This window comes from Oryzias latipes, chromosome 19 (genome assembly GCF_053564925.1).
Source record: "Oryzias latipes strain Hd-rR chromosome 19, Olatipes_Hd-rR_3.1".
Taxonomy (NCBI): domain Eukaryota; kingdom Metazoa; phylum Chordata; class Actinopteri; order Beloniformes; family Adrianichthyidae; genus Oryzias; species Oryzias latipes.
Window position 1 is genome coordinate 14,796,977 of NC_136255.1, and position 26,500 is coordinate 14,823,476.

The 26,500-nt window shown below is 41.5% G+C and overlaps 1 protein-coding gene across 2 annotated transcripts in view; it reads left to right on the forward strand.

Moving 5' to 3' along the window:
- The first annotated feature begins 1,675 nt into the window (after positions 1-1,675).
- Positions 1,676-26,500, forward strand: part of LOC101157094 (melanopsin-A-like) — a 61,619-nt gene continuing 36,794 nt past the window's right edge. The window contains exon 1 of one of the 2 annotated variants that reach the window (XM_078937291.1): positions 1,676-2,075. Coding sequence is in view for 1 of the 2 variants with exons in the window: in XM_020712260.3 (XP_020567919.1) it covers positions 19,924-20,046 (123 nt within the window). In the remaining variant the exon portion in view is untranslated. Of the gene's footprint in view, positions 2,076-19,324; positions 20,047-26,500 lie in introns of those variants that run through there. The other variant, XM_020712260.3, reaches the window with a different exon arrangement.

Genomic DNA, 26,500 nt, shown 5'->3' on the forward strand with positions numbered 1-26,500 from the left:
ATCCCGATGCTTGCGGCCTCCTCCTTACGTGCTGGCTGTCTTCCTGCACTGCTCACGTAACGAGCGAGATACTGCCGCCTCAAAATCACTGTCGAACCTGCTCCAGGTTATTTTCTTCAAACAATTTTTAAAAGGCTGAGACTTCCCGTCCGACAAGTTTCTCTCTCTGTTTTTCCGTTATTTCCTTTTCTGTTTTTCAAGATCCGTCTCCTCCCGCCTTGGTCTGCGTCTGTCATTTCCGGCCCTCTCATCACTTTCTGTCACCGTTACACTCCCCGCTGCTAAACCCTGCCAAAGCTCCAGTGAAAGTGAATTACAACACATTTAACACAACATTTTGATATGGTGTGAACATAACATGTGTGCAGGGCACATTAATCCATGACATAGTCACTTCTGTACCTCATAGGCAGTAAACCCCTGTTTTGTCTGTGCGGGTTTCTATGTTGGAGAACTCCCTCACTGCCCGACGTGTATCCCTACTTTCTTCCCCTGAGTATTCTACACCATCTGACGGTACATCTGAGTCACTACTAACATAGACCTGTTCTTGCATCTCTGTCTGTCCTTCTGTAGTCATGGGGTCATCTACAGCCATAACACGGTCATCCGCGTCAGAGTGTTGACTAACCAATTAAGGGAAGCTAACTGTGGTGACGTCACTGTCGGACTCTATTTCTTCTTGAAGTGAGGGAATATTTATTTGCTTCCTGGTTGGTACCTGAAAAGTGCACAACTTAAGATGATCTCTATGAACCACCATGTGAGGGCCCCCCTTCTCTGATTGAATAGTGAACACTGGGACATCCGGGTGGTTCTGTTTGAGTATGCTATATGGCTGTGACTCCCACTTGTCCTGTTTTTGACTTGAAGCCACTGCATCTATGGAAGACTGACTTCTGTTATTAAAATGATCAACAATATAATCACAGGTTGCAGATGAAATCTCAGCAGTTGTTTGTTTAAAAATATCAATAAAACTTGCTGCTACTTCAGGAGTTTTATACCATTTCCGCACAGCTCTCTTCAAAGCTCCCGTCAATGAAATTTACATTTTCATTGATGACATCAGCAATATTTTCAAGCTCTCTAGTTTTTAAAAAAACATTTTCATTTTAGACAGGATTTTACCATCTTAAAAACATTGCACCCATTTTAAAATTGCTGCATTGGCTTCCAGTGCGTTTCAGAATTCATTTTAAGATCCTTTTAGTGGTTTATAAAAGTTTTAATGATCTTGGGCCTTCTTATTAAAATGATATTCTTTTAAACTATGAATCTCGCAACCCTGAGGTTATCCGGGACTGGACTTTTAGTTGTTCCAAAAGTGAGGACCAAAACTTAAGGTGAGGCTTCATTCTGCCATTACGGTCCTCACCTCTGGAACAGCCTGCCAGAGAGGCTCAGGGCCGCAGAGACTGTAGATGTTTTTAACCGAGACAGTTAAAAAAATGGTCTGCGACTCTGTGTCAAACTGGGCAAGGCTGCATGTGGGAAATCTTTCCTGTATTCCTGAAACTTCTATCCAATCAGAAGCTCTCAATACTAAATAGCTGAATACTGTGACCTGCACCAACTCAAAATCTGATTGGTTGAAAGAAATGAATGATCAGCATTGATTTTGCATTACAAGACCTTCAGAACTCATATTGAAGGCCTCTTTAGCTCTGCTAAAATGTTTCCAGGTTAATGCAGTGTAGTCAGGCACACTTAAACCTGAACTTTATCATGAGAATGCTCCTTGTCTCATTCTCTGCCAGCAATCAAGGTGATTCCTCTCACCTGTTCCCCACATTTATATTCAGCTGCTCCACTTCCTGACTGCCATTGAGTCACCAGACTTTTATTCCCTAAATCTCAAAGGATGTCTCCTTCTATGCATTTTATACTCTACTTCCTCTGTTCATCTGTCTGGAATTGGATCTCCAAATTGTATCATTGGTGCTCAAGTTCCTTTCTAGTCCTATGCCAGATCTTCATCTGGACTTCTTCTTCTTCAGGCAATTTCCTCTCTCCTCTAAACCGCAGAACTTGTTCCTCAAGAATGGATCGCTGTTCAACAGACGATCTCATTGGTGAGCATCACCCAACATTTACATAATACTCATCCTCCAGTTCTGTTTTAATGGCCGAAACGCGCAATAGATCCAATGTTTACAACTAATAAGTCTTCTAAATATAGATTATTTCTGTGTCACATTCTTACTGAAACTTATTCCAGAGCATTTTAAAACAATCTTGGCATGCACATTATCCTAACCCAAACCACACCAAAGGTAAGTTTGAACCTCATTTTGCTTTTCAATGCCTAACCTCAACCAGGAGGCATGTGAAACATTTGGGCTCCTGTAATCCCAGGGCCCCTCAGATTTTCAAAGCCAATACTGGCACTTTTACAAGATCAATTTAAATGGATTCTTGTTATGTTGTGTGGGAGTGGGATGTGGAATTCTGGCTCTGGAGTTAAGGGATGGTGAATGCATCAGAATGCTGTTGCCTTCAGCACTCTTCTCATTCTAGATGTGTTCTCCCAAGATTCACTGCTGGAGCACTGTCTCTCATTTTTCAGCTGAATGACCAAATTGCAAATACATTTCTGGTCCTCCTTCTGAGGCTTTGCTCGCTGGATTCTAGTTTCTTTACCACCACTTCCTGACGTTACATTGGCAAAAAAACAAAAACCACGTTTGAGTTCAGGTTTTGTGAGCACTCATTTTACCCACACTTTTCACTGATAGGAACCAAAGGTTCTAGACTTATTTGTTTTCTTTTAAAGGAGCCATTTATCCTGCAGAGGTGAAAGTGGTTTATTGCTTGTGGGGAAGTGGGTGGACAGGTTTGAAATCACTTCTTCATCGAATTTTCTGTAATTGTCCTCTTATGTGTTTGAAAATGTGTTTTAACCTGTTGCATTTACAAACACTCCCCCTTACATTTATATTTTAGGCAGAACGTTTGGCAAAGCATTCCTGTTTCGTTTCCCCCCCAGAACTGGAATCGCTGGGAGTGGACGTTTGATCAGGCTGCCAATCCAAGTTGGATAAAATGAAATAAAATTAAAAAATCTTTATTTACAGCAAATTTATAGGCAACAGTTGTAACAAAGAGCTCTTATCCTGTAATGTCTGAATACCCAGGCAGACCTGTGTAGTACTTTCAGTCATCTTGTAAAGGTGTAAACGGGTTTTATGACTTTCACACTGCCTCAAGGAGCATATTCACACCAGGAAAGTCCACTTTTTGTACAAACTTCCTTTACAGTTATTTTAGTTTTGTATTCTTGTTGCACTTTTTTGCAAGTAGACTAAAATGTATAACACGACCAGGTACCCCAAGAGGCTGGGAATATGCAATGTTTGGAAAACATTTATGGAATTCTTAATGTGTTAATGTTGGGATAATAGCAGTTAAACCAGGTCAAAGTTTGACCTGGTTTAACGTGCATTCAGCGGTCACGTTTTGTACAAAGACCCTGAAAAACAATCGTGAGAACTTGCTTAATGAACACGGCAGTTTTAAACGGGGAAGCCCAAAACACACATTTACATAGACCTTTCATGAAGGTGGTCACTTGAACACACGCTGAGAACCGTGTCAACGTAGGTCAAGAAGAGACATGTTTTAATAAAAATAATTGTCTTGTCAGTTTTACACAATTTCTGTGACATACTGAAAGCAAGGTCAGAAGTGAGACATTCAAATCCAACTTAACCAAAGAACTTTGGTTTGCGATCTGAATACAGGAGAAACAAGATGAGACATTTATTTGTTAACAGACTTGTTCTTGTGTACTGATCGCAGCCTCTTCTGCATGATTGAGGCAGGGATTATGTACACAAATTGTGAAACGGATCAGATAATTCCATGTCAGCTGTTGTGCCCCAGAAACTGTGACATTTTTCACAGTACGTTATTAAACTGGGTGTTCTGGAGCCCTTCCAGGTCCCAGAGCAGCTTAATAGTTTCAGTCTCTGCTCTGCCTCTGCCAGACCTTTTTACATAAACTGAGTAAAAGGAGCGAAAATGGTCACCGCTCTCCAGTGACCGTGTGTGAACAGAGCACAGCTGAATTACAGAGCAGCAGAGGGGAACCTGCTTCTGATTTCACTCTTCGTCTTATGAATAATGAGTAACAGAGGAATATCAAAACAAAGCCTGTCCAATAGGTATACTAAAAAATAAAAACAATGCTAGTTAAATATTGACAGTTCCATTGGCTTCTTTGAAGCTGATTTTGCGTTTTGAGAAAATGCGTAAGAATGAGAAAATGCTCCAAATGGCTTCATTTCTCATTCTTAAGGGGGTTGTAGCAGTTAGAACTGTACATCCAACAGTGCTGTCCCAGCATGACTGGTAAAGCCCAGAGAATTCCTTCAATCCTACTCCCAGCCTGGAACAATGGCTTGCATATACTTTAAACTCTCCAACGACTGTTTTATGAAAATCTGTTCTAATTCTGGTCACCTTTACACTCCAACATTACTGGCAAGATTTAAAAACAAAAACCTAACCTTTGTTTGAATTCAGTTTGGATAATTGCAGGTTATTTATGTAACTAAACCAAACACTTTCAGGAAAAAAAAAAACAGTTTTTAACTATTCTTCCAGGAGAAATTATATAAAATAAGGTCATATTTTCAAAATAAAATAAACATGACTTCAAACTCAGTTTGTATTTACAGCAGTTTAAAAAAATATAATCTTCATTTATTCTCCAAAATTATCTTAACCCATCAGAACCTTGACCATTTTTTTCCCTTAAAAATTATTATTATTAAATTGAAATTATTATTACTTTCTGTGTGGAGTTTGCATGTTCTCCCCGTGCATGCGTGGGTTTTCTCCGGGATCTCCGGCTTCCTCCCACCGTCCAAAAACATGCTTCATAGGTTAATTGGCAACTCTAAATTGTCCATAGGTGTGAGTGTGAGAGTGAATGGATGTGTGATTGAGGATATTCCACCCTGCGACAGACTGGCGACCAGTCCAGGGTATCCCTTGCCTACGCCCAAGTGGCCGGGATAGGCTCCGGCAACCCCGTGACCCCGAAAGGGAATAAACGGTTAAGAAGATGAATGAAAGAAATTATTATTAAATTATGTGTTTTTATCACAAACAGAATCCATTTCTGATATTTCTCTGTTACTCTGATGTCACTATGGGTTCTCACTTTTTTTATGGCTGGAAATAAATTCAGGCATCAAGGGGTTATTTTCTTTTCTTTTTTTTTTTTTAAATAATTTTCTGAGAAAGTGCACGGTTTGTTTTTATTTTTAAATTCTAATGTTTCCTATTTTACCCCTTCAGGGCTACATAACCCCTGTCTTCATTTAACCAAACTTTAATGTTCATATTTTTTTCTGTCCATTTTATCACATGAACAGTTTTTTTGTTTCTTTTTTTTTTTTTTTTTAGGAAATCAGTGTTAAGAATTAGCACAGAAGACAGGAGAAAATAAATATCCAGATCATATTTAGACAAAATCATGTGTTAAGTAAAAACTAATTCTGAATAAAAGGTGTTTTTGAGTCTTTACTGAAAGAGTAAAAGCCACAAATCCAACCATTCATGGTTAATTACCCTAAAAGTATCTTAAATCAGTAAAAAAAGGTAAATTTGACCTTTGCCAAGCAACATTAATTTATAGTGTGGGCTGGTTCTTTTATTTGATTGGTTTGTCTTGGATGAAATCCTGTATTGTGTTTTATGTTTATGGATTTCTCTGCAGTCCGATCCAGGTTTGAATCCTTACAGCTGCTTCACTTGATTACCCTCCGTATATTTGAAGCTCTGGTTTTCATTGGCACACTGCTTGATCCTGCTGTCTTCATCCCCTTCTGTCATGCCATATTTCAGAATGGTTCGTCCCATTTACCTTTTTGTTTGTTTGTCTGAAAAAAAAAAAGAACAGAAGTAAATTAAGGCTATCAAGCATGTTTCCGATTCATATATCACCACTTGTAACAAAAAACAAACAAACAAAAAAACGGGCTTTTGGGGCTAAATAGAAGTTTTTCTTATTTTCAGTTATAACATTTTTATCCCACTGCAATTTGATGATGAACAAAATTTGCCCCCAATCCTGGCTTTTTACAAATGCACACATTATTCCACAACTAATGCAAAGTTCAACAGTTATTTCTAAAATTCAGTTTATAGAAAGCACACGTGAAGCCGCAGAATGGGAAACCTAATATATATTAAAAAACAAAGTGTGTTCATCGATATAGAAGAAGGATTAGCATATATCATTTTCATAACTCTTTGTATTGCCAAAAAAACTATTTTAATAAATTGGAAAAACAAGAAAAATATAAACATAAGTCAACACAGAAATCTGCTGTTTGATCATATCAGCTTGGAAAAAATGTCAGCCCAAAGCTCAAGTAACTTAAGAATTCAGTCTCTCTGGTCTCCTGTGGTTGACTCCATGACTTAGGGGGTGGGGGGCTTGGTCGTCGCTGCTCCTTGCCCCTCTGCTGTGGTTTGGGGTGGGGGTCGGGGCTTCCGGTGCCTGGCGGGGGCGGTGGGGGGCTCCGTTGGTCGGGGGGTCGGGATGCCGGATGGGCTGCCCATCTGCACCTGGGGCTGGGATCGGCCCTTCCCTGGCTCTGGGACGGGACGGGACAACCCTCTCGGGGCCCCCGGTCGCTCTGGGTGTCACCCGCTTCGGCTGCGGGGTCTGGGGTGGGGTGGGGGGCTTGTTGGCCCTGTCCTGTTGGGGGGCGTTCTGGGGGGGAGGGGGGGCCCATTATTGGTACGGGTCGGGGGGGCTAGCGGGTCGGGGTCTCCGCTGAGGCAATCGGTGGTTGCCTCGGCCGGTTGGCCTCCTCGGTCCCGTCGAGGCCTGACCAGAGCTCCTCTAGGGCCGGCGTCTGGGGGTGGGGGCCCGGGCTTGCTCCGGGGGGGGCGACGCTTTCTGGCTCCTCTCTCTCTGTGTGGGGTGGGTGGTGCCGGGCCTGGGGTGTCGGCGCCTCCGGGGGTGGGGCCCCTGGGCTGGGTGGCCCTGGCCCCTTTGCTGGGGGGGGGCTGGGGGACGGCTGTTTGACCACCAGGGGACAGTCTACCAGCTGTCCCCAACTTACCCCCTTCCTCATATAACCTCATATTAGGGTGAGGGGGTGGGGGGCCTAGCCTGCGATGCGCCTTGGGGGGGGGGCTACTTGGCAGTGGCCCCCCTCCTATGGTTGCCGTATGGAGTGGGCCCCCCCTCTTTCGGTTTTATTTGCACCTTAGACATGTAGGGTCCTTGGTAGGGGGGGTGCTTGGACATCACTGCAAGCAAGCAGCAGATGTCCTCCTGGCACCCTACCCGCCAATTTTAACCGCACCTTAGACATTTAGGGCCCCTTGGTGTGGAGGGTGAGGGGACATCACTGTGAGTAATCAGGAGATGTCCCCTTAGTGCCCTACTCGCCAATTTTAACTGCACTCCCCTTAGTACACACACCCCTCCCCCTTCAATATATACACTCAAACATAAACACACACACATGCACACAAACACCCTCTCAAACACCCATACACGCACTCACATTTTACAAGGAAGGTGGGACCTGGGTCCATCTGTCCCCTACCCCTTCCCTGGTGGGGGGTGTGGGCCCCTTGGCGATGGCGGCCGTGTCCCTTGGGTGCCGGCTCCCTGGGCCCGGCGGTGCTCTCTCCGCACGGTGGGGGGGTTCACATTACACCTGAGCCGGGGGTGTTCGTGTCCCTGGGGGGTGGGTCCTGGTCCTTGCCCATGGGCGCAGGGCCCCGCCAAACTTCCAACATGGCCGAGCCTGGTCGGGCCATATTTATAACACCCCTTGTGGGCCACCCTTTTTTCCCCGGGGTTCCCCCCTCCTGGGCGGGGGCGGCGGGCCCCTGCCTTGCTCCTACCTGGACCAACCGTGGGCCGGGTGGGTGGCTGCCTGGGGTGCGGAGCGGGTCTCCCTTGGGGGGTCCTGGCTCGTACCTGGGGTCGGGGCGGGGGGATGCCCGGAACTCCTGGGTGGTGGTGGGGTGCTCGTCTGGGGCTGTGGGCGTCCCTCTCCGGTGGGGCCCTGCGTTGGGCTCCTCCGGCGCGGCGGGGGGGCTCCTTTCCTGGCTGGGCTGGGGCGGCGCTCTCTTTCTCTCCGCGCCTCCCTGCTCTCTGGCTCTGGGGGCCTCGCGGCGGTCCTGCTGGCCCTGGCCTGGGTGGCGGTCTTGGTCGCCCGGGGGGCCGTTGTTCCCTGCCTGTTCCCGTGTGGCGTTGGGGGAATTCCGGCTGCCGCTGCTGCTGCTGCGGGGGTCGGGGTGTGGGGGTGGCTGGGCGCTCCTCCTTCTTTTCACATTCCACCATCCATTTTAGAAGAACATAAACACTCACTTGAGCACAGGTGTTAGCTCACCTTTGCACTAATAGTTTGCATGATTGAATGAATGAAAGATTTCACACTAGTTGGTTTAAAGGCATAGGTATGCGTTCGTGAACACTATCTGTTTTGTGTACATGTTGACATGTGGACATTTTTGCAGCTAGCAGGTGTGTTGATAATATTTGAGTGTGTGTGAACAGGCCCCGCCCTTTTTGTACTACATTTGAACCGTACCGTAATGATAAACAACCAGTAAACCTGTCTGCTCTATGCTGCTTCATGGTCTTACCCCCCTTCCCCTCCTATTATCACCCTCCTACCCCCCCCTCTCTCTAACGTCCCTCTCTCTTCTTCCCCCCTTTCCTTTTCCGTCCGGTCCAACACCAAAGATCTTCAAACATGATTGAAACTAATAAAGTTTGGCCTCAATTACAAAAGGGGTTTATTCAGACATACCTTTGGTTTGTCTGAAGATGAATAACCCCTCTTGTTAAAATAAAATATGTCCAACACAAGAGGCCCTCAGCTCTCATCTGTTTGCCTAGCTGTTGGACAGGACAAGTTTAAAAAAAAAAAGAAAAAAAAAGTGTGTGTGTGTGTGTGTGTATATATATATATATATATATATATGTATATATTACTGCCCGAAACAGATTTTAACATTTGTGTTTTGATTATCGAATGCACTCGAAACATTTTAAACATTTTGGTTTAATCTGATCTCAGTAAATGATGGAGCCACCATCGTAGTATTAAGTTAAATTGTGTCAAAACTCGTGTTTTTCTTGATTCTTTCCACTTCATCAAATTGTTGCATTGTTTTCCTTATTTCTTTTTCCTTGCTGCTCGTTTTATTAAGCCAAAGCAGAAACAGGATTTGCTTTGAAGCTATGATTGATGAGAGCTGATTCTTTGAAACATATGTGAAAGAACAGACTCTACAATTTAGATTCACACCCAAAACATTAATGGTTATTCTTGACTATTGCAGGTTTAGGTTAGACTGCCGGTTACAAAAAAATGTGGAAAAATGCAGGAAGTGAACTCGTACAGGAAACATCAGAATGACAACGTTTCCAAAACAGAATTGATAAACTTGTAGAACAAAGAAAACTTTAGAAACATTTCAGTTGGAATTTAATATGGTAAAAGGAAATGAGTATGGTGATTCAAAGAGTTCAAAATAAAATGTAAAGTTTTATGAATTAAAGGTAAAATTTTCATGTGCGGCACACAGAACCAGGTCTGAATGAAAGAAGGATAGAGATGCTTTTCTAATTTTCATTTTTCTCTTATTTTATTTTATTTTAGTTTTTACAAGAACCAGCTTATCATAACATTCTTTGCATTGCAGCTACACCAGGGGTTTGTTTGCATTTGAGACTAGTGTCCATCTCACTGATTGGATCTCCTGCCTGCCCTGGTCAGTCTTAAAAGTTCTCACCTGATGGTATAGACCAGGGGTTCGCAAAGTTTTGTAGCGGAGGGCCAAATTAGGAACACGACATTAGACTGGGGGCCAATTTTGGTGAAAAAAATGGATAAACAGTAAAAGTTGTTTTTAATAACTTTAATGACAGACTAAATTCTTCAAACTTTTTCTTTTGCTCTGGACAAACAATGTCAGCTACTTCCAGCATGCATTCTTTTTACAAACTCCCCGTCACTTAAGGGTTTGCTACGCCGGGCCATTTCCAAAGCCACAACGTAGCTAGCCTCTGTCACAGCTTCACTGAATGTAGCCATTTTTTGTGAACATCTGCTATGCAGCATAGTCTCTCAGTGTAGTTGTTGGAGCTCATTGTTTCGGTAAATTTGTTGTAGTTTTTAGGATTTGTAACATAGTGACGATTTATGTTGAATTCTTTGCTTGCAAATAAGGCACATTCCTTTATCCAGCCCATGTGGTACAACAAAGTAAGCATTTGTCCATTTAGCTTGAAAGCGCCTTTTCTCCTCGCCAAGACAACATTTTTCCTTAAAGGAACCTGCTCTGGCTGTCTTTTATTGAGGGCCACAAAAAATCTTCAAGCGGGCCGCCATTGGCCCTCGGGCCGCACTTTGAGAACCCTTGGTATAGACCGTCTTCAGATGCATCTCCAGGAACTATTTGTGATCTCACTATTCCATCTGGCGCGTTGCTTTAAATATCTGCCACGTGGAAAAACGTGACACATCAGTTGGCAGCAAAATCCATATTACAAGCCGCCAAAATATCTTTAATGTTTTCTTAAACTTAAATCCAACAGGTGTCAGATGTTTTATGGAATTTGACAGACCTTTGGAGGTATCATACGAAAAGACAGATTTCAGATATGTGGAAAGAGGAGGAGAACGGCTTCAGAAAAGGACAGATTTCATACGTTTGTGTTAATTCTGTGTGTCTGTGGCTTGAGTTTACAGAATTTAGCCGTCTGGACAGACACAGATGCTAAAATGCCTCAAAACTACAGAAATTGTGTTTCTTTATATTAAAAAAGAGAAATTGATTCGAAAAACAAAACAGTGAAAATAAAAGACAATTTGATTATTTTATGTGACTTCATCCACAGACAACAATGTTCTTATCTGAAAGAAGCCGATCAAAGAAAAGCTTTTGTTTTTTTTTGTTTTTAAACTTGTCCTGTCCAACAGCTAGGCAAAGAGATGAGAGCTGAGGGCCTCTTGTGTTGGACATATTTTATTTTAACAAGAGGGGTTATTCATCTTCAGACAAACCAAAGGTATGTCTGAATAAACCCCTTTTGTAATTGAAGCCAAACTTTATTAATTTCAATCATGTTTGAAAATCTTTGGTGTTGGACCGGACGGAAAAGGAAAGGGGGGAAGAAGAGAGAGGGACGTTAGAGAGAGGGGGGGGTAGGAGGGTGATAATAGGAGGGGAAGGGGGGTAAGACCATGAAGCAGCATAAAGCAGACAGGTTTACTGGTTGTTTATCATTACGGTACGGTTCAAATGTAGTACAAAAAGGGCGGGGCCTGTTCACACACACTCAAATATTATCAACACACCTGCTAGCTGCAAAAATGTCCACATGTCAACATGTACACAAAACAGATAGTGTTCACAAACGCATACCTATGCCTTTAAACCAACTAGTGTTAAATCTTTCATTCATTCAATCATGCAAACTATTAGTGCAAAGGTGAGCTAACACCAATGCTCAAGTGACTGTTTATGTTCTTCTAAAATGGATGGTGGAATGTGAAAAGAAGGAGGAGCGCCCAGCCACCCCCACACCCAGACCCCCGCCGCAGCAGCAGCGGCAGCCGGAATTCCCCCAACGCCACACGGGAACAGGCAGGGAACAACCGCCCCCCGGGCGACCAAGACCGCCACCCAGGCCAGGGCCAGCAGGACCGCCGCGAGGCCCCCAGAGCCATAGAGCAGGGAGGCGCGGAGGGAAAGAGAGCGCCGCCCCAGCCCAGCCAGGAAAGCAGCCCCCCCGCCGCGCCGGAAGAGCCCAACGCAGGGCCCCACCGGAGAGGGAAGCCCACAGCCCCAGACGAGCACCCCACCACCACCCAGGAGTTCCGGGCATCCCCCCGCCCCGACCCCAGGTACGAGCCAGGACCCCCCAAGGAAGACCCGCTCCGCACTCCAGGCAGCCACCCACCCGGCCCACGGTTGGTCCAGGTAGGAGCAAGGCAGGGGCCCGCCGCCCCCGCCCAGGAGGGGGGAACCCCGGGGAAAAAAGGGCGGCCCACAAGGGGTGTTATAAATATGGCCCGACCAGGCTCGGCCATGTTGGAAGTTTGGCGGGGCCCAGCGCCCAGGGGCAAGGACCAGGACCCACCCCCCAGGGACACGAACACCCCCGGCTCAGGTGTAATATGAACCCCCCCACCGTGCGGAGAGAGCACCACCGGGCCCACACCCCCCACCAGGGAAGGGGTAGGGGACAGATGGACCCAGGTCCCACCTTCCTTGTAAAATGTGTGTGCGTGTATGGGTGTTTGAGAGGGTGTTTGTGTGCATGTGTGTGTGTTTATGTTTGAATGTATATATTGAGGGGGGAGGGGTGTGTGTACTAAGGGGGGTGCAGTTAAAATTGGCGAGTAGGGCACTAAGGGGACATCTCCTGATTACTCACAGTGATGTCCCCTCACCCTCCACACCAAGGGGCCCTAAATGTCTAAGGTGCGGTTAAAATTGGCGGGTAGGGTGCCAGGAGGACATCTGCTGCTTGCTTGCAGTGAAGAAAAAAGCTTTTTACTAAAAAAAATTCAAACTTGGTAAGTAGATTTTATTCAGAATATTTCCATTTTGTATTTAAACTTTGGGACTTCTGTCTGAACTCCTGGTGATTTAAGAACAAAAAGCAAGTTTTATGAAGCCACTTGCAGTAAAAGAGGCATATTTGGCTTTCATGTACAAACTTCATGTTTCCTTGACTAAATAACAGCTGTTGGTAGAAATGCATCGTGACTTTATGTGCACTCCAACACGAAAATCCCTGTTGCTGAAAATATGTAAACACATATGTGTGTAGTCATCAAAATCTCCTTTTTGATCCCAGAGTGTGGACTTCAGGGTTGTGTTTGTGTCTGTTTCCTGTCAGAAGAAACCAGTATGGATGGTATTTTTCTTAAATCTGGCTCTGGTTAAGGTCTTACTCCTCAAAGAAGCATAGTTAGAATGGCTCATCTAATTGTTATAAACTGGAATTTACAAAAATGTAGTGGATCACATCTTGATTGTGCTTGAACTGTTTTGGGTTGGATTTCGTCTCAGATTTTGGATTTAACTTGTCATTTCTGAAAATAGGACCTGACGTTTCTTCAGATAAATTAAATTAGGCCACCACATCAAAACGAGTCCACTGGACAATCTCTAGTCATCCTGATCATACCTTTGTTTATAACCCGACATAAGAGTTTTGACGACTTAAATCAAATATTAGAGGTGAAACGTTGAAAAACACAACCCTACAATACTCCAAACAGAAATCTGTCATATGTTGCAGTTGTGAGTCCATGCTTCAGTTTGCACTAAATTGCATCTAAAATTTGTGTTTGAGTTGTAATAAAGCTGTAAATCATGTTTTTATGTTCAAGGTTTTGGCTTCCAGGATGGAATGTGAGCAGTTATCTATCGCTAACTGTAATTCACTCCAACATGGAGGTCATGCCTGCATGCTGTATCTCTACCACGTCAGGCTGCTCACATGACAACCTGTGATTAATATCAGCGGTGTAATTATTGTGTTCCATGTGTTTGCAGATTTCACATACAGATAATATGCCTTTTGATGCAGAAATCTACTACACTACACTGCTGCAAAGGGGGTAAAAAATGTATATAAATGGATGGCTCCCACTTACTGATTGGTTAAAATTTTTTTATTTCTATCAGTGATTCTTTTTCCTTTTCCAATTTTTCAGTGCTGGCAAATTGAAAAAGTGTCAAATTAAATGTATGCTCTCACCCTGTTAATAAGATAAATTAAAGCAATTTATTCAAAAGTGAATTTTCAGTAGTCTGAGTTTAAAAATAAAAAGAATAAATTTGATCTCTTTAGATGTGAACAAATCTGTGCATAAGAGTTGTTTTTGCTCCTTATTGTGTCATATTTATTTATCATATATAACCATGTTTAACCAGACGATATTTCACCTGATGCCACTACAAAAAACCTTTGACAGAGAGTAAAATAAACTTTGGCTTTCAGCCTGAAGCAAATTTAAAGAGGATTCGAGTAAATGAAGCCAGGTCATTTAACCAGACAGCCACTAGGTGGCTAAAAACTTTACGCTGTGTAAATTTCCTTGTAAAGTGAGTGTCAGCATCAGGGAGCAATGCTAACCTGCTAAGGGGTTGTCTTTTTATCTTTGATGTGTGACCTCTTCATCTTTAGCAGGTTCACTGGGGTTACTGGAGCCTATTCCCGTAAAATATAGTGAAGACCGAGAACCCCCTGGAATGGCAGCTTGTCTATCAGAGGGATACCGACAGAAATATATGCCAAGTTTCACTTCTAAAGGGCAAATTAGAGTCACAAAAGACCCACATATTGTGTTTTAACATGTCCTTGTGGCATTTTTCTCATAATGGAGGACATGTATAAGAAATTGTTGTGAATCAGAAGCAGACAAAAAATACAGTTTGAAAAACAACATATTTGTGTTGTCATAAATGGACGTAGCAGCCCACAAGCTCCCTGCTCTGAGGTCTCAGCAACGGGGAGGGGAAGACGGGACGGAGTTTCTCTGAGCTAACAGTCCTGCCCGCAACTCAGAGGCCAATTTTTCATGAAACTATGCCACTCTGCAGAAACTATGACCTATAAAACACCAGTTTCTTTTATTTCTCCCTGAAAAAACCCAGCCCCCAGGTCAGAGGACGTCTGAAGTTTGGCACTTATTTGCAGAACAATTGATGAAAACATTGACATTATCCCTCAAAATGATGTGTGATCTTTGATAGTGAAGGCTAAGTGAACATGGCATCAACAAAAGGATAGTTTCTCTGTTATGCAGTGTGGCTGGATATACTGTAGAGCAGGAATCAAAAATTCCAATAGATTTCAAAACTCCAACTTTAAAATCAAACCTTTTAAGGAAAGATTTATGAGTTGCATAATATCTTCAATTCATTATATAAAGCAAAGATTTGGAGGCATTTTAACAAGGAGGTTAAGTATTTGCATTTATGCATGCAACTTGATTTGATTTTGTGTGGTTACTTTAGCTTTTATCAAGAACACATTTCATTGAAACTTCTCTCTCAAGAGTCATTTTTGGTTTGCAAATTTCAGGTTGCAGCTGCTTCATATGAAGATTCAAATAGTAATAATAGAACCAAAAATGTTTCGCATTTCTTTCATGTTTTGACCACGATAGAATGCAATGAAACAATGGCATAATTTGTTTCTATTATGTTCCATTCTTTTGGCTTGATTCATAGTGCCGAGTCATGCATGTGAGGACTTAAGGTGAGGCGTTTCTTGATAATTCTTGATATTCATGAGCGGATGGAGTTGAAGAGGATTTGTGTTGCTTCACTGAGCACCATCGACTCATTTAACTGTTTACTTTTGTTCTGTTTACAACAACAAAATATGGAGACGGTAAATTCCCTGACCTGAAATCGATTCGGTGGATCTCAAGGTCGGCTGTGAGCTGCTGCCTGAATGATGCTTGACCCTTAAAAGGAAAACAGGAGAAGAAACAGGGGGAGGAAGAAGGATCACGCCACACAGAGCGAAACTGTTTTCTTCTTTGCATTGGTTTTTGTTTGTATAATGCTCCTGTTGTGCAAGTTCAGACCTAGATTCTGATCCTCTTAATATCAGCTAGAACTCTGCATCATGGGACCAGTTATTTTGTGGGTCTTGCAGCTGCCAGAGGGCCGCTTTGCAAATTCTCAGGACACACACACACAATCAAAATACACAACACTTGAGAAGGAAGGATGTGTTTGTTTGCTGGGGAGTTCAGTGAGATGGGGAGAGGATAAAACTGAAATGCTTTTACATGTTGCAGCCCTCAAACTCACTCTGCGTGTGTGGGTTTGTTTCTGTGGCTAGACGATATTTGCAGAGAAATCTTTGAAAGCTTATGGTGTTCAGAGAAGGGCAGATGTGCGCGTCACAAAATCCCGTTCTTCACATTTGCATGCAAACCAATCATATGCTTAGTCTGAGCATGAAGGAAAAAAACAATTCCCTATGGGGTTAAATCAAGAAATTCCTAGAAGCAACACAGAATTCCAGACGTGAGCTATCCTCCCTGGGGTTCAGGCAGCTAAAAAAGCAGGTGCATTTTATTGTGGAGCATTAACCATCATTAAAGAGCTTTATCCAAAGATTCTGCTTAAAATAAGAGGATATATAAAGGAATTATGAGTCACGAAAATAGGTTACAGTTGAAGAGGTTAGTGTGCCAGATTGTGTAAAAACAAAAGAGAATGCTGAGAAATCAGTCTGTCGGATCATAAACAGGAGCGGCATCATGAAACTTTGTGGTGTGAATAAAGCTGAAAGAGGGTCATGCCTAAATTCTGCCCCTGATTTTGACAGTCAGCCATTATTCGCTGTCTCACACCAAGTGTCCTCACCCTTTCTCTATACATGAGTGGAGTGCTCTCAGCCAAATGTCATCTTAGATCTGTCAGGGTGAGAAGAATGCTTTATTCTTCCAAGGGAAACTGTCCGCTCTGACTATGTTCTTGGTTGGGTTCTCCATGTCATGTGTCGTCCATTAGATTACCCTAAGTCTCCGATATACAGACAGGGATGCCTCTTTGTTTTCCGTCAACCCTAAACCCATCATGACCCACATATGCAGCTTGTTTCTAAGTTAAAGTCCCACTCATCATCTTTTGATCCATCTTAAAATCGTTCCAAGTGGTCTTTTAATTATGATTATACCATTTTTTTTGCCAATATGAAAAAAATCTGTGTTGTGTTCTAGGACATAGTTTCTGCAGAGTGGCAATAGCTAATTAGAAATTCACCTGTGACTTGTGGGAGGGACTATTGGCAAAGAGTAAGCCTACTTCCACTTCCCGTCATCCATCTGTTTACATGCTCTCTTACTAGCTTGCAGCCCCTCATGAGCATTTAGAACCAGATGCTAACACAGACGAGGAAAATTAATCTATTTGTCTATTTGGATCTATTTGTCTGCAAGTGGAAGTATCAGAATGGAGCAGGGCAGGGAGATTGTGGCCCGCCGACTGTAGCACTTGCATCACTGGTACAAGCATTTTCCAACGGCATTTTTTTGTCTGCTCCTGATTCACAACGATTTAAATGAAGAAATACTCAGAAATGCAATTTTAAGCTTAATTTTCTGTATATATGTCCTCCATCCTCAGAAAAATGCTAAAAACAACAAAATATGATTTTCATTGAAGTGGGTCTTCAAGTTGTTACGTCCTGTGGTGCATTTTGATTCAATTCTCTAGCAGCAGTGCGCTTCAGGACAGCGCAACAATGCGTTTTGAGTGGCATGGCATGGCAAAGCATTTAAAATTCTGACACAGGTTAAAATGTTCCCTACTCTGCACATTGTTTTTAAAGTTTCAGATATCTGATCTTTGGAAGTTCAGATGAAACGGTGGCGCAGTAGTTAGCGCTCTTGCTTCACAGCAAGAAGGCCCCTGGTTCTAGTCCCGTTTGGGGGACCTGAATTTTAGCGCTATTGCAGTCAATGCAATAGCGCTAAAATTGGGTGATGTGTTCATGCTCCTTTGTTCTGGTGGTATTTTGCTATTGAGTAACTGCTGAAGCACCAACCCCACATACCTGGCGTTGTAGTAACAACTGCGTGGATGACTGTCAAAATATGCAGATCAGAAAAAGTTGGCCTTTTTTTTAGCTGGCTGCCTCAACAACAAAAAGACTTGACTTTTCCACAAGTTAATTTGTCTCTCAAATGTCAGCTCTGAGTCCACGTTCACCCCCAAATTAATTACACCAGGTTTAATCATCTAAAGGAGTTTAGAGGTGAGGGAACCAGAGCAGTCAGGAAAACCATCACCTCTATTTAATTGTCATTTAGACTGGAAAAAGTCTAATTTATTTACACACAAAACACTACACAAAAAAGGGGATGGCGGTGGAAACCCATTTTATTCATCTATCACTCCAGACCCATAAGACATCTCTGGAGAGCTACAACAAACAATCACTTGCTCAACAGTGAAAGGACACCGCGTACAGACAAAACAAAACAAACAAAAAAAGGAGGTCTCAATATGAGCCCTGAGGGACCCCCATTACATGACAGTAAAAGAGGACATTCAGTCCCCATTCCTGACAGAAAAGGTTCAATTACACAAGTAAGATTTGAACCACTCCAATGCCGGCCTTTTAACTTCAACCCACCATTCCAGGTGGGAAATTAAAATGTCATGGTCCACTGTATCAAGTGCACCAAACAAGTCTAATTGCATAAAAACTACACTAACCCTTTTTATGGCTACAAAGATCTGATTCTGCACTGTTCGTTGCTTTTACCCCTTCACGTCTGATTTTATTTCCTATTATATAACAAACTATTCATCAGTGTTTTTTTTTTTACATTTTTTTATTCAAGTTGATGCTACATTAAGCATTTGCTTGCAAGGGAATCCTGGTGTGTTGAAGCAACAGTGGGATAGAATTTCCAGTGGATCATAAAGAGGATGTAAATGAGAGACGATGTTACAGTGTTTCAACCTGTTAAGACCAGAGATGTTGCTAGCAACACTTAAACACCCACTGCTATGAAAATTGTGTTTTTCACATGTTCTTGCAGCATTTTTCTTTTGATGGAGGACATAAATAGAAAAATTACAAACAAAACTTGCATTTCTGAGTATTTCTTTATTCAAATAGTGAAAAATGCTGGTAGGTGTTAAGTACTAAAATCAACTAAAGTTAGACAGTGTTGCATCCGTTAAAACAATGTTGTGAGGAGGTGGGGGTGCCAAAAAGACAATTAGAAAAAAAGGAGGAATAACTGTTTTTTATGCTTTTTGTTCTTTCACATTAATATTTAGATTTGCTTTGCGATGATGGAAGCAGCAACTGTTTAACTGCATGACATTTCCAGACAGTTTAGTCCACTCCCATTCAGTCATAATACAGAAGCAATCTATCCAAAATGAGGATGCAAATATTTCCCAGCATCCCTCACTTAATTACACTGACTCTGCCAGACTATTCTCATTTTTTTGGGATTAAGAAATCTGTCTGATATTTGGTATTCAGGCTGACATTTTGAGCATTTCTGTGTGTAAAACTCCATATTTAAAGTGATAAACTGTAACTGAAAACATGACCAAGGGCAGAACTGATTTCATTCAGACAGTACAGGTGTTATCCATTTGCCATTTTAAAAGCAATTTCATTTTGACAAGTCAATTGTTGTTCGTTTGTCTACTGGCTGTCTTGCAAAGATTCTGTATGAAAGAGTGCAATCATTAAAAGATAAAAATAGACTTTTACTAAATGTCTTACTTTCCAAAGACTCTCCTCCAAGCCCCTCCTACATTTTTTGGTCCTCATGTCTTCTGCCCATATGTTTCCTTTTTTTATTTTTATTTTTACGTTTTTTGTTTTTTTTTAATTGCATCATGCCCCTATATTAATACTGGACCTCCCTGAAGAACAAAAAGAAGAAGATGTAATCCCCTCAAAGATTTGCAGGTGCAGTCAAACATCCTCTGATTCTCCTTTACTTATCAATGAAATAACGCTTCCTGTGAAAGCCTATGTGCAACAGATGTGCGTCACGTTCGCAGGCAGCAGTCATTGGTGGAACAAAGTCAAGTGCGAGAACTAAGACATCAGTTGCACGTTTCCGGAGAGCCCACAAAAAGTAGAGTTGGCCCAGATGCTTAGTATCAAACCAACAGAACAGCGGTGCAGTTGGGTGTGAGCGCGCAGACCCACTGACACAGAGAGGCTTCCCCGGAGCGGAGATTGGACTGGAAGCTCAGAGGGAGCGCACGTCTTTCCCTGCGTTCCAGCTGCTGCGCTCCAGATGCTCAGAGAAGGATGTAGGAGCAGGGCGGCGATGATGACTACACACTCTTAGACCTCGTCACATAAGCTTTCCCCCCACTGTGCTCACCAGCCACCTCGGAGCGCGAATGGACTCTCAGCTCCAGATTGAACCGGGGATCCCCACGCTGGACCCATCGGCTCGCGCGCCCTGGAATATCAGCTCCATCACCCGACATCGGCTCATGGAGCTGTCCCCGGCAGCAACAGTTGTAAGTATCCGGCATCAGAGTGTGTAGGGATTTGGGTATGACTGCTTGAAGGACAAATAGTTCTCAATGTGAAAGCATGGACAGCTTTTGCGCGCTGCGGCGGTGCGCGAAGATCAATGGGAGCCACACACAAAGTCACCACACAGACAGGAAGAACCCGGAGAGGCGTCATACTGCTAAGGAAATATTGAATCGATCATCCTATGAAGGAAGTGTGCGTGAAGGGCATGTTAACTCTGGCAGGGTACAAGACAAATGAATGAAACCCACATCCATTGTAAGACTTCTCTTCACTCATTCAGCAACAAACCTGAATGAAGTCAGGAAAAATCCCAGGGTAGTTAAATATAATATAATATAATATATAATATAATATAATGTTTTTTTGTTGTTTTTTTTTTTACCAATACTGTCATGCCTCCAATGAAAACTGCAGGTTTGTCTGCTGTTAAATGCTGTTTTTATGTTTGTTTTATTCATTTTAATTTTCACAGTTTGTTTTTTTGACACGTTTACATAATTTTTTTTTACATACATTTGTTCATGTACGTGCATGTTTGTAGTTTTGTGAATGTTGTCACCAGATCTCATCCAGGAATCAGACCTCTGTCTCCCTCTCTGTCTGAGAGAGGCATCAGTCTAAAGGACTTCCCTGAACTGTCTATTCTTCTTAATACATGTAGGAGAAATACAGTTATTTAGCAAAGAAACGTGTGTTTGATTTGAAAAATGTAGTTTCTTTATTTGTAGTCATCGATTGGCAAAAGAATCAAGAATGGGAGTTTTATACATGTGTATGAATGCATTGGCTGAGATGTAATCTGCTGGTTGTAATCTTTTCTGCAGTTGAATATATTGTGGCCCTGGCTAGTTTGCTTTTATAATTTAGTCAATAGTTTGGTTAATATAAACTAAATGAAGTCACATTTGTGATTTTTAGCCCATTAGGTGGACAAACCTGAACCATTCCTGTTTCATCAGTGTTTTGAAGTTAAAAAAAACACAAAAACAAAACCTTTTTGATACAAAGACATCAGAACAAGAGAGAAGTATTTCTTTGTTAGTTCATTAATAGGGTATTATTACCCTATGCTACCCCATGGTTAGCTTATTACCACTAGGGTGGTCGACCTCCGATCGGAATATTGCAGGTTCGATTCCCGCCTTCCACGTGTCGAAGTGTCCTTGGGCAAGACATTGAACCCCACTTTGCTGCCACCATGTGTGAATGTGTATGTGAATGTGTCTCTGACTGTAAAGTGCTTTGGGCCTAGTAAACAGTAGAAAAAGAAGAAGCCCCTCCCTGCTTGTCCAGTGTGACAAAATCTATTAATGTTTGCCACCTGGACAGAAGTTTATTTAAATACATCTTCATTTTCCTATTTGTAGAAAAAGTTCCAAACTTTTCTCCAAATTTTGCAATTACTTTACAGTCTGAGAACTGAAGGAGCTTTAAATAAGGAATGGCTTTGCAAAGATAAATATTTAAACGGCTTGCTTTGTCCATAAATACAAGATCAGCCATTGCAGTCATATTGTTGCGCAATATTTGGAACATTACTCTCAGTGGTGGTTTCTGCTCCTACAGCAGCCTCTCTGTGGCCACGAAGGGGATGTGCTCGAGTCGGTCGGTGTGGGTTTCTTCTGTATGCTGGAAGGAAAGCTTGTGAGCAGTGAGTGTCCCGGGCGCGTGGGGTCGCAGCTAATCTTTCTGGTCTGTTGAAGAAGGCGACTTGAGTCGCTTTCACCCAGATGTAAAAGGGTTGAGAGGGTGAACTGTGAGCTGCAGTGCAGCTGGTGTTCCAGTGTATTCAAATGTGGGTGACAGCCTTAAGACCTGCTTTATGGATTTCACATTCATGTCAATAAGGGGTTGAATTATTCACTAAACGTCTGCAGGTATTCCTGCTTCTAGTTACTAGTTATGGCCTTACAAATCACTGCAGTTATTGTTGGTTGTTGGTATTTTTCTTTGAGCCTCCTGCTGAGTCTCAGCTGTCAGACTCGGATGCATTAGCTTGCCCCTATTGATTTGTGGTCCCACTAAAGTGTTTTCTGGTTTCTTCCCACCTGTGCAAAGTGATTTTTTTTCTTTTAAATGTTTTATGGTTTCTATTTGTGGTAAGCTGGCAAACATTTGGTTGGTTTGCCACAAAAGGTAAAAATGTGTCTATGTTGGATGCATAAAGCCCCACTCCAGTCATCCTTTTACATTTGTAAAAGTGTTCTGTGGTCTTTTAATTATGATTATGTTGTTTTTAGCCAAAAAAAAAAACTGTCGTTTTCTAGGACATAGTTTCTGCAGAGCAGCAAGAGTTTATTTGAACTTCACCTCTGAGTTGAGGTGGAATTCTTGGCGCTGAGTAAGCCAACTCCTAATTCCAGTCATTCATCTGTTTACGCGCCCTCCCACTAGCTTACAGCTCCTAACACCCCAAAACTAACATTACCGATGCAACAAAAATGGTGAGCAATATTGAAGATATCCAGCTGTAGTTCTGAGCCAGATTTCACCTCAGATGAGGAAGACAAAGACTCACATGGATCTATTTGTCTACAAGTGGATGCATTCGAATAGATCAGAGCTTGGAGCTTGTCGCCAGCTGATTGTAGCGTCTCTGTCACATCTACAAGCTTTTTCCAACTGCATTTTTGTTGTCTGCTCCTGATCCACAACAATTTGAATAAAGCAATACTTAAAGGTTAAATTTAAGCTTAATTTTATTTACATTGTACTCCATCAGAAAAATGCCACAAGAACATGTTAATAACACCAAAAACTGAATTTTTCCTGTGAAAAGTCTGTGTAAACATACACCTATGTGTGTGTCAGATTCTCACTAATGCCTAAATATGCACATTTTTAAGAACGTTTTTGGGCTCCACGCACAAAACGCATGGCTATTAAACACATATTGCAACTTAAACCAGGTTAAAGTTTGACTAATCAGGGATGGTGTCCCTTTTTAAATTCACAGAAGTGGCAACTGTTTAAAGATGGATCATGAAGAACAAATCAAGAATTGCTGTTTGGCAGTCATTTAGCAAATAGCTTTTTGAAACAGTTCTGATCAGAGCCGAGACACTAGTCTAGTTTTTTTTTAACACTTGTACTTTTTAACGAAGCCCAGCTGATCATCAGTATTGTAGTCCCCCCCCAGCCTTCTCAGATGTGCAATCCTCATCAGCATTCAGCAAAAGAAGCTGAATCAATCAAGCACAAACAGATTCCCTCAATGAGATTTAAATTGAGCGAAGAAGTTTTATGTAATTTCAATGAAATGTAATAATTGTTTTGACAGTTGATCTTAAGCTTTAACCCATTAAAACTGACATTTTTTTCCAATTCTGGGTTTTGAGTCGTTGTTACTAAAGAACAGACGACAGCTGATTTATTTTTATTTTTGAATCATACCTGTATGGTCTCCTCAATCTGTGTACGATTTTATCTTTTCATCCATTTTCCACGAACGCTATTTATACTTAAGCTATTCAGACGGGTACTTTAAGATGGGTCAAAATTGCTGTCCCAACCTAATTAGATTTCACCAGTACTGGAATTTGAACCGGAAACCTTTAAGACAGATGTTTATGGCTCTATTAATCCACTACCTGCCTTGATTGTTAATAAAATCGGAGATTTCAACAGAAATATTGTATAATCCACTTACAAAAGAGGTAGCATAAAAACAGGAAAAGAACTCTGTTAAAAAGGAAATTACTAGAAAACTAGTGAAATTATCTGTCCATACAGCAAGAAATCTTACAGTAAGGTTTAAAAATCTAGAAACAACGAATTCCACAAGCATTTAAAAAAGGAAAAATAAGCTAAAAAAGCAAAAAGTTAGGAATTAATTAAAATTGAATTCTTTACAGCCCAATAAGCTTTTAAAAAATACCTTTCTGGGTAAATTTTTTTTTTTAGAGTTGTATGCGCCTAATTGCAGTTCATTTTGATTAAATTGAAAAATACTATTGCGTAATGAATAGAAATTAATCAATTAAGAACAAAATGTGAACAAAATTAAAATGCAACATTAAATAATATTCGGCCCACGGTAGAAAATCCTAAAATAAAATAAAAAATCCAAAACTTGCTTTTATTCTCGGAACATTAATCTAAATTTTTATTTTTGACAATAAATGTTCATATGAATTATCAAAATATATTGAACTTAAAAATAACATCCTTAAAACTGAACCCAAAATACACTGCTTATTATATCTTTAGAAAATAAATAACAGTTCATCGCTTGAAAGAGTAAATAAAATGGCTTGTAGCTTTTCTGCATTTTTTGTGTATGTCAACTATAAACACAAATTAACATAGAAAATGAATGAAACAGTGATGACAGCTTAGATTTTAAAAAACTTCCTGTAATCCCCTTCAAAACAACTAATCAATGTCTGAAAGATTTAATGTGGCTTCTCTGTGTTATGAAATTATTCTGTTTGGACACTTTAATGTTGGGAGTTGGGTCATTTAGACCCACTAGACAGTGCACTGAACCTTTTTTCTTCAATGATTGTCCATGTATTACATGAAATCTTTCCACCTTTATCCACCTTTGATCATGCTAGGAATAACACGTCAATGTAAAGGTGGTGTCATCTAAGATAGCACAAGGGTTAATAAAATGCATTAAGATGCCTCTAATCATTCCATAAATCAAGCAATTTGAGTTTTTTTAGTCTCAATCAAGTATTTTTTATTGTCAAGGGTATGAAGCAAAATAATTTTGAGAATGATTTCCTTTTTTTGTAGATTTTAGCAATTAACTGGAAGTAGCTGCATTTCCAGAAGAAAATGCAGGGTTGAATGCTGTATTGCTGAATGAAAATCAAACTTAAAGGGTAACAATTGGCACACAAAAAAAGGGGAAAAAAAAGATCAAAATTGACCAGCACAATAACAAAAAATATATTTTTGTGAAAAAGGCGCCGGGTCTCTAACCAGTGAGCTTCTGCACCAAGGATTCCCTATGTATTTCTATAGAGGCAAAAATCCTGGAAATCTTGGAATTTCTTAGAAAAGTTGAAGGATTTAAAGAACCAAAAGTCATAGCTGGAAAGAGCTGAACAGTTTAATAGTTGAATAGTTAAAATAGTTGAAAAATTGTAGAAGGGGTCAAGCGCCAAACAATAGCGGAAGATACTATAATAAAGAAATAAAGAGAAACAGGAAAACAATGGGTTGACTGCTTTATTGCATTTGAAGGACACATTCAACCAATCGAACTGCTGATTTTTAGTAAAGCCTGGTAAGATGTGTTTGTAATGGTGAGCAGGGAAGACGTTCAAATAAAACTGTTGTTGCTTTAACCTCTTGCTGCCTATTGATACAAAAATACATTGAACCACTGCTGCCCAAAATTTGCCTTAATTTAGTTTTTTTCGCCCCTAAATTGAAATAAATTTAGGTGTCTTAGGGTTGAATCCTGTTGTATTACTAGAAGAAGAAAAAAACACCATTATGAACGAAGCTCTGCCAGCTCAGGTGTTTAGTTTTTTTTTCTTCCTTAAAGATTTCTGCTCTCCTAAATGTGTGTCTCTACATGCATGAGCTTATATCAAATTCACCGATGTTCTCTTCTTTCCTGCTTTGGTCTCTCACCATTTCTTTACTCACTTATCTTTATTTTCTTTCCCACACCACTTATTTATCTTTGTCTGTTTTGCATCACAGTGCATTAGATGCCAACCAGCCCATTTCCATTTATATTACGTGCTCTCCACTGATGACTCTCAGAAATGTACTCGCGCACAAAACACACACCTCCCCCCTCCCTCCCTTCTGCCATGTGATCGGCGTAATCTGGCATGGAGCCACTCAAGCTCAGAGACAGGAGGATGTGAGGAGAAGCGGAGATGGGAGAAACAGCAACTAACGGTCAGATTGAAGCTTCTTCAAGGAAAGACAAAGCTTGACCAACTAGAACTAAAGTCACTCTAAAAAGACCCCCTTCCTCATTTCACCGCAATTTCACGCCAACAATGTGGATTTAGCAACTTGTCCCGTTTTACCAGCTTCACCAGACATTTTTACTCTTACTTGTATAACCACAATCACTTCTCTGTCCTTCATTGAACAATTCCAGTACAAAAAGTACTGCAACCAGGGGCGGAGCTAGGGAGGGCAAGGGGGAGATGTACCCCCCCCCCCCCCCCCCAATTTTTGAGTCAATATTATTATCATTATTGACAAAGATAAAGATTTGAATTCCGATAGTGCCGTTTTCATCAAATTAAATAAATACCTGTGTTGTTTGTTGACATATTTTCTGCAGAGCTGCAGGAGCTCATTAGAAATTCCCTTTTGGGTTGTGGGCGGGACATTTGACGCAGAAGTTAGCCTAGCTAATTTCCCAGCTTGCCTTTGTTTACATTCTCTCCCATAAGTGACAAGTGCAACACTAGCCCAACCTAACGTTGGCTAAGCAAAAAAAAAACTATG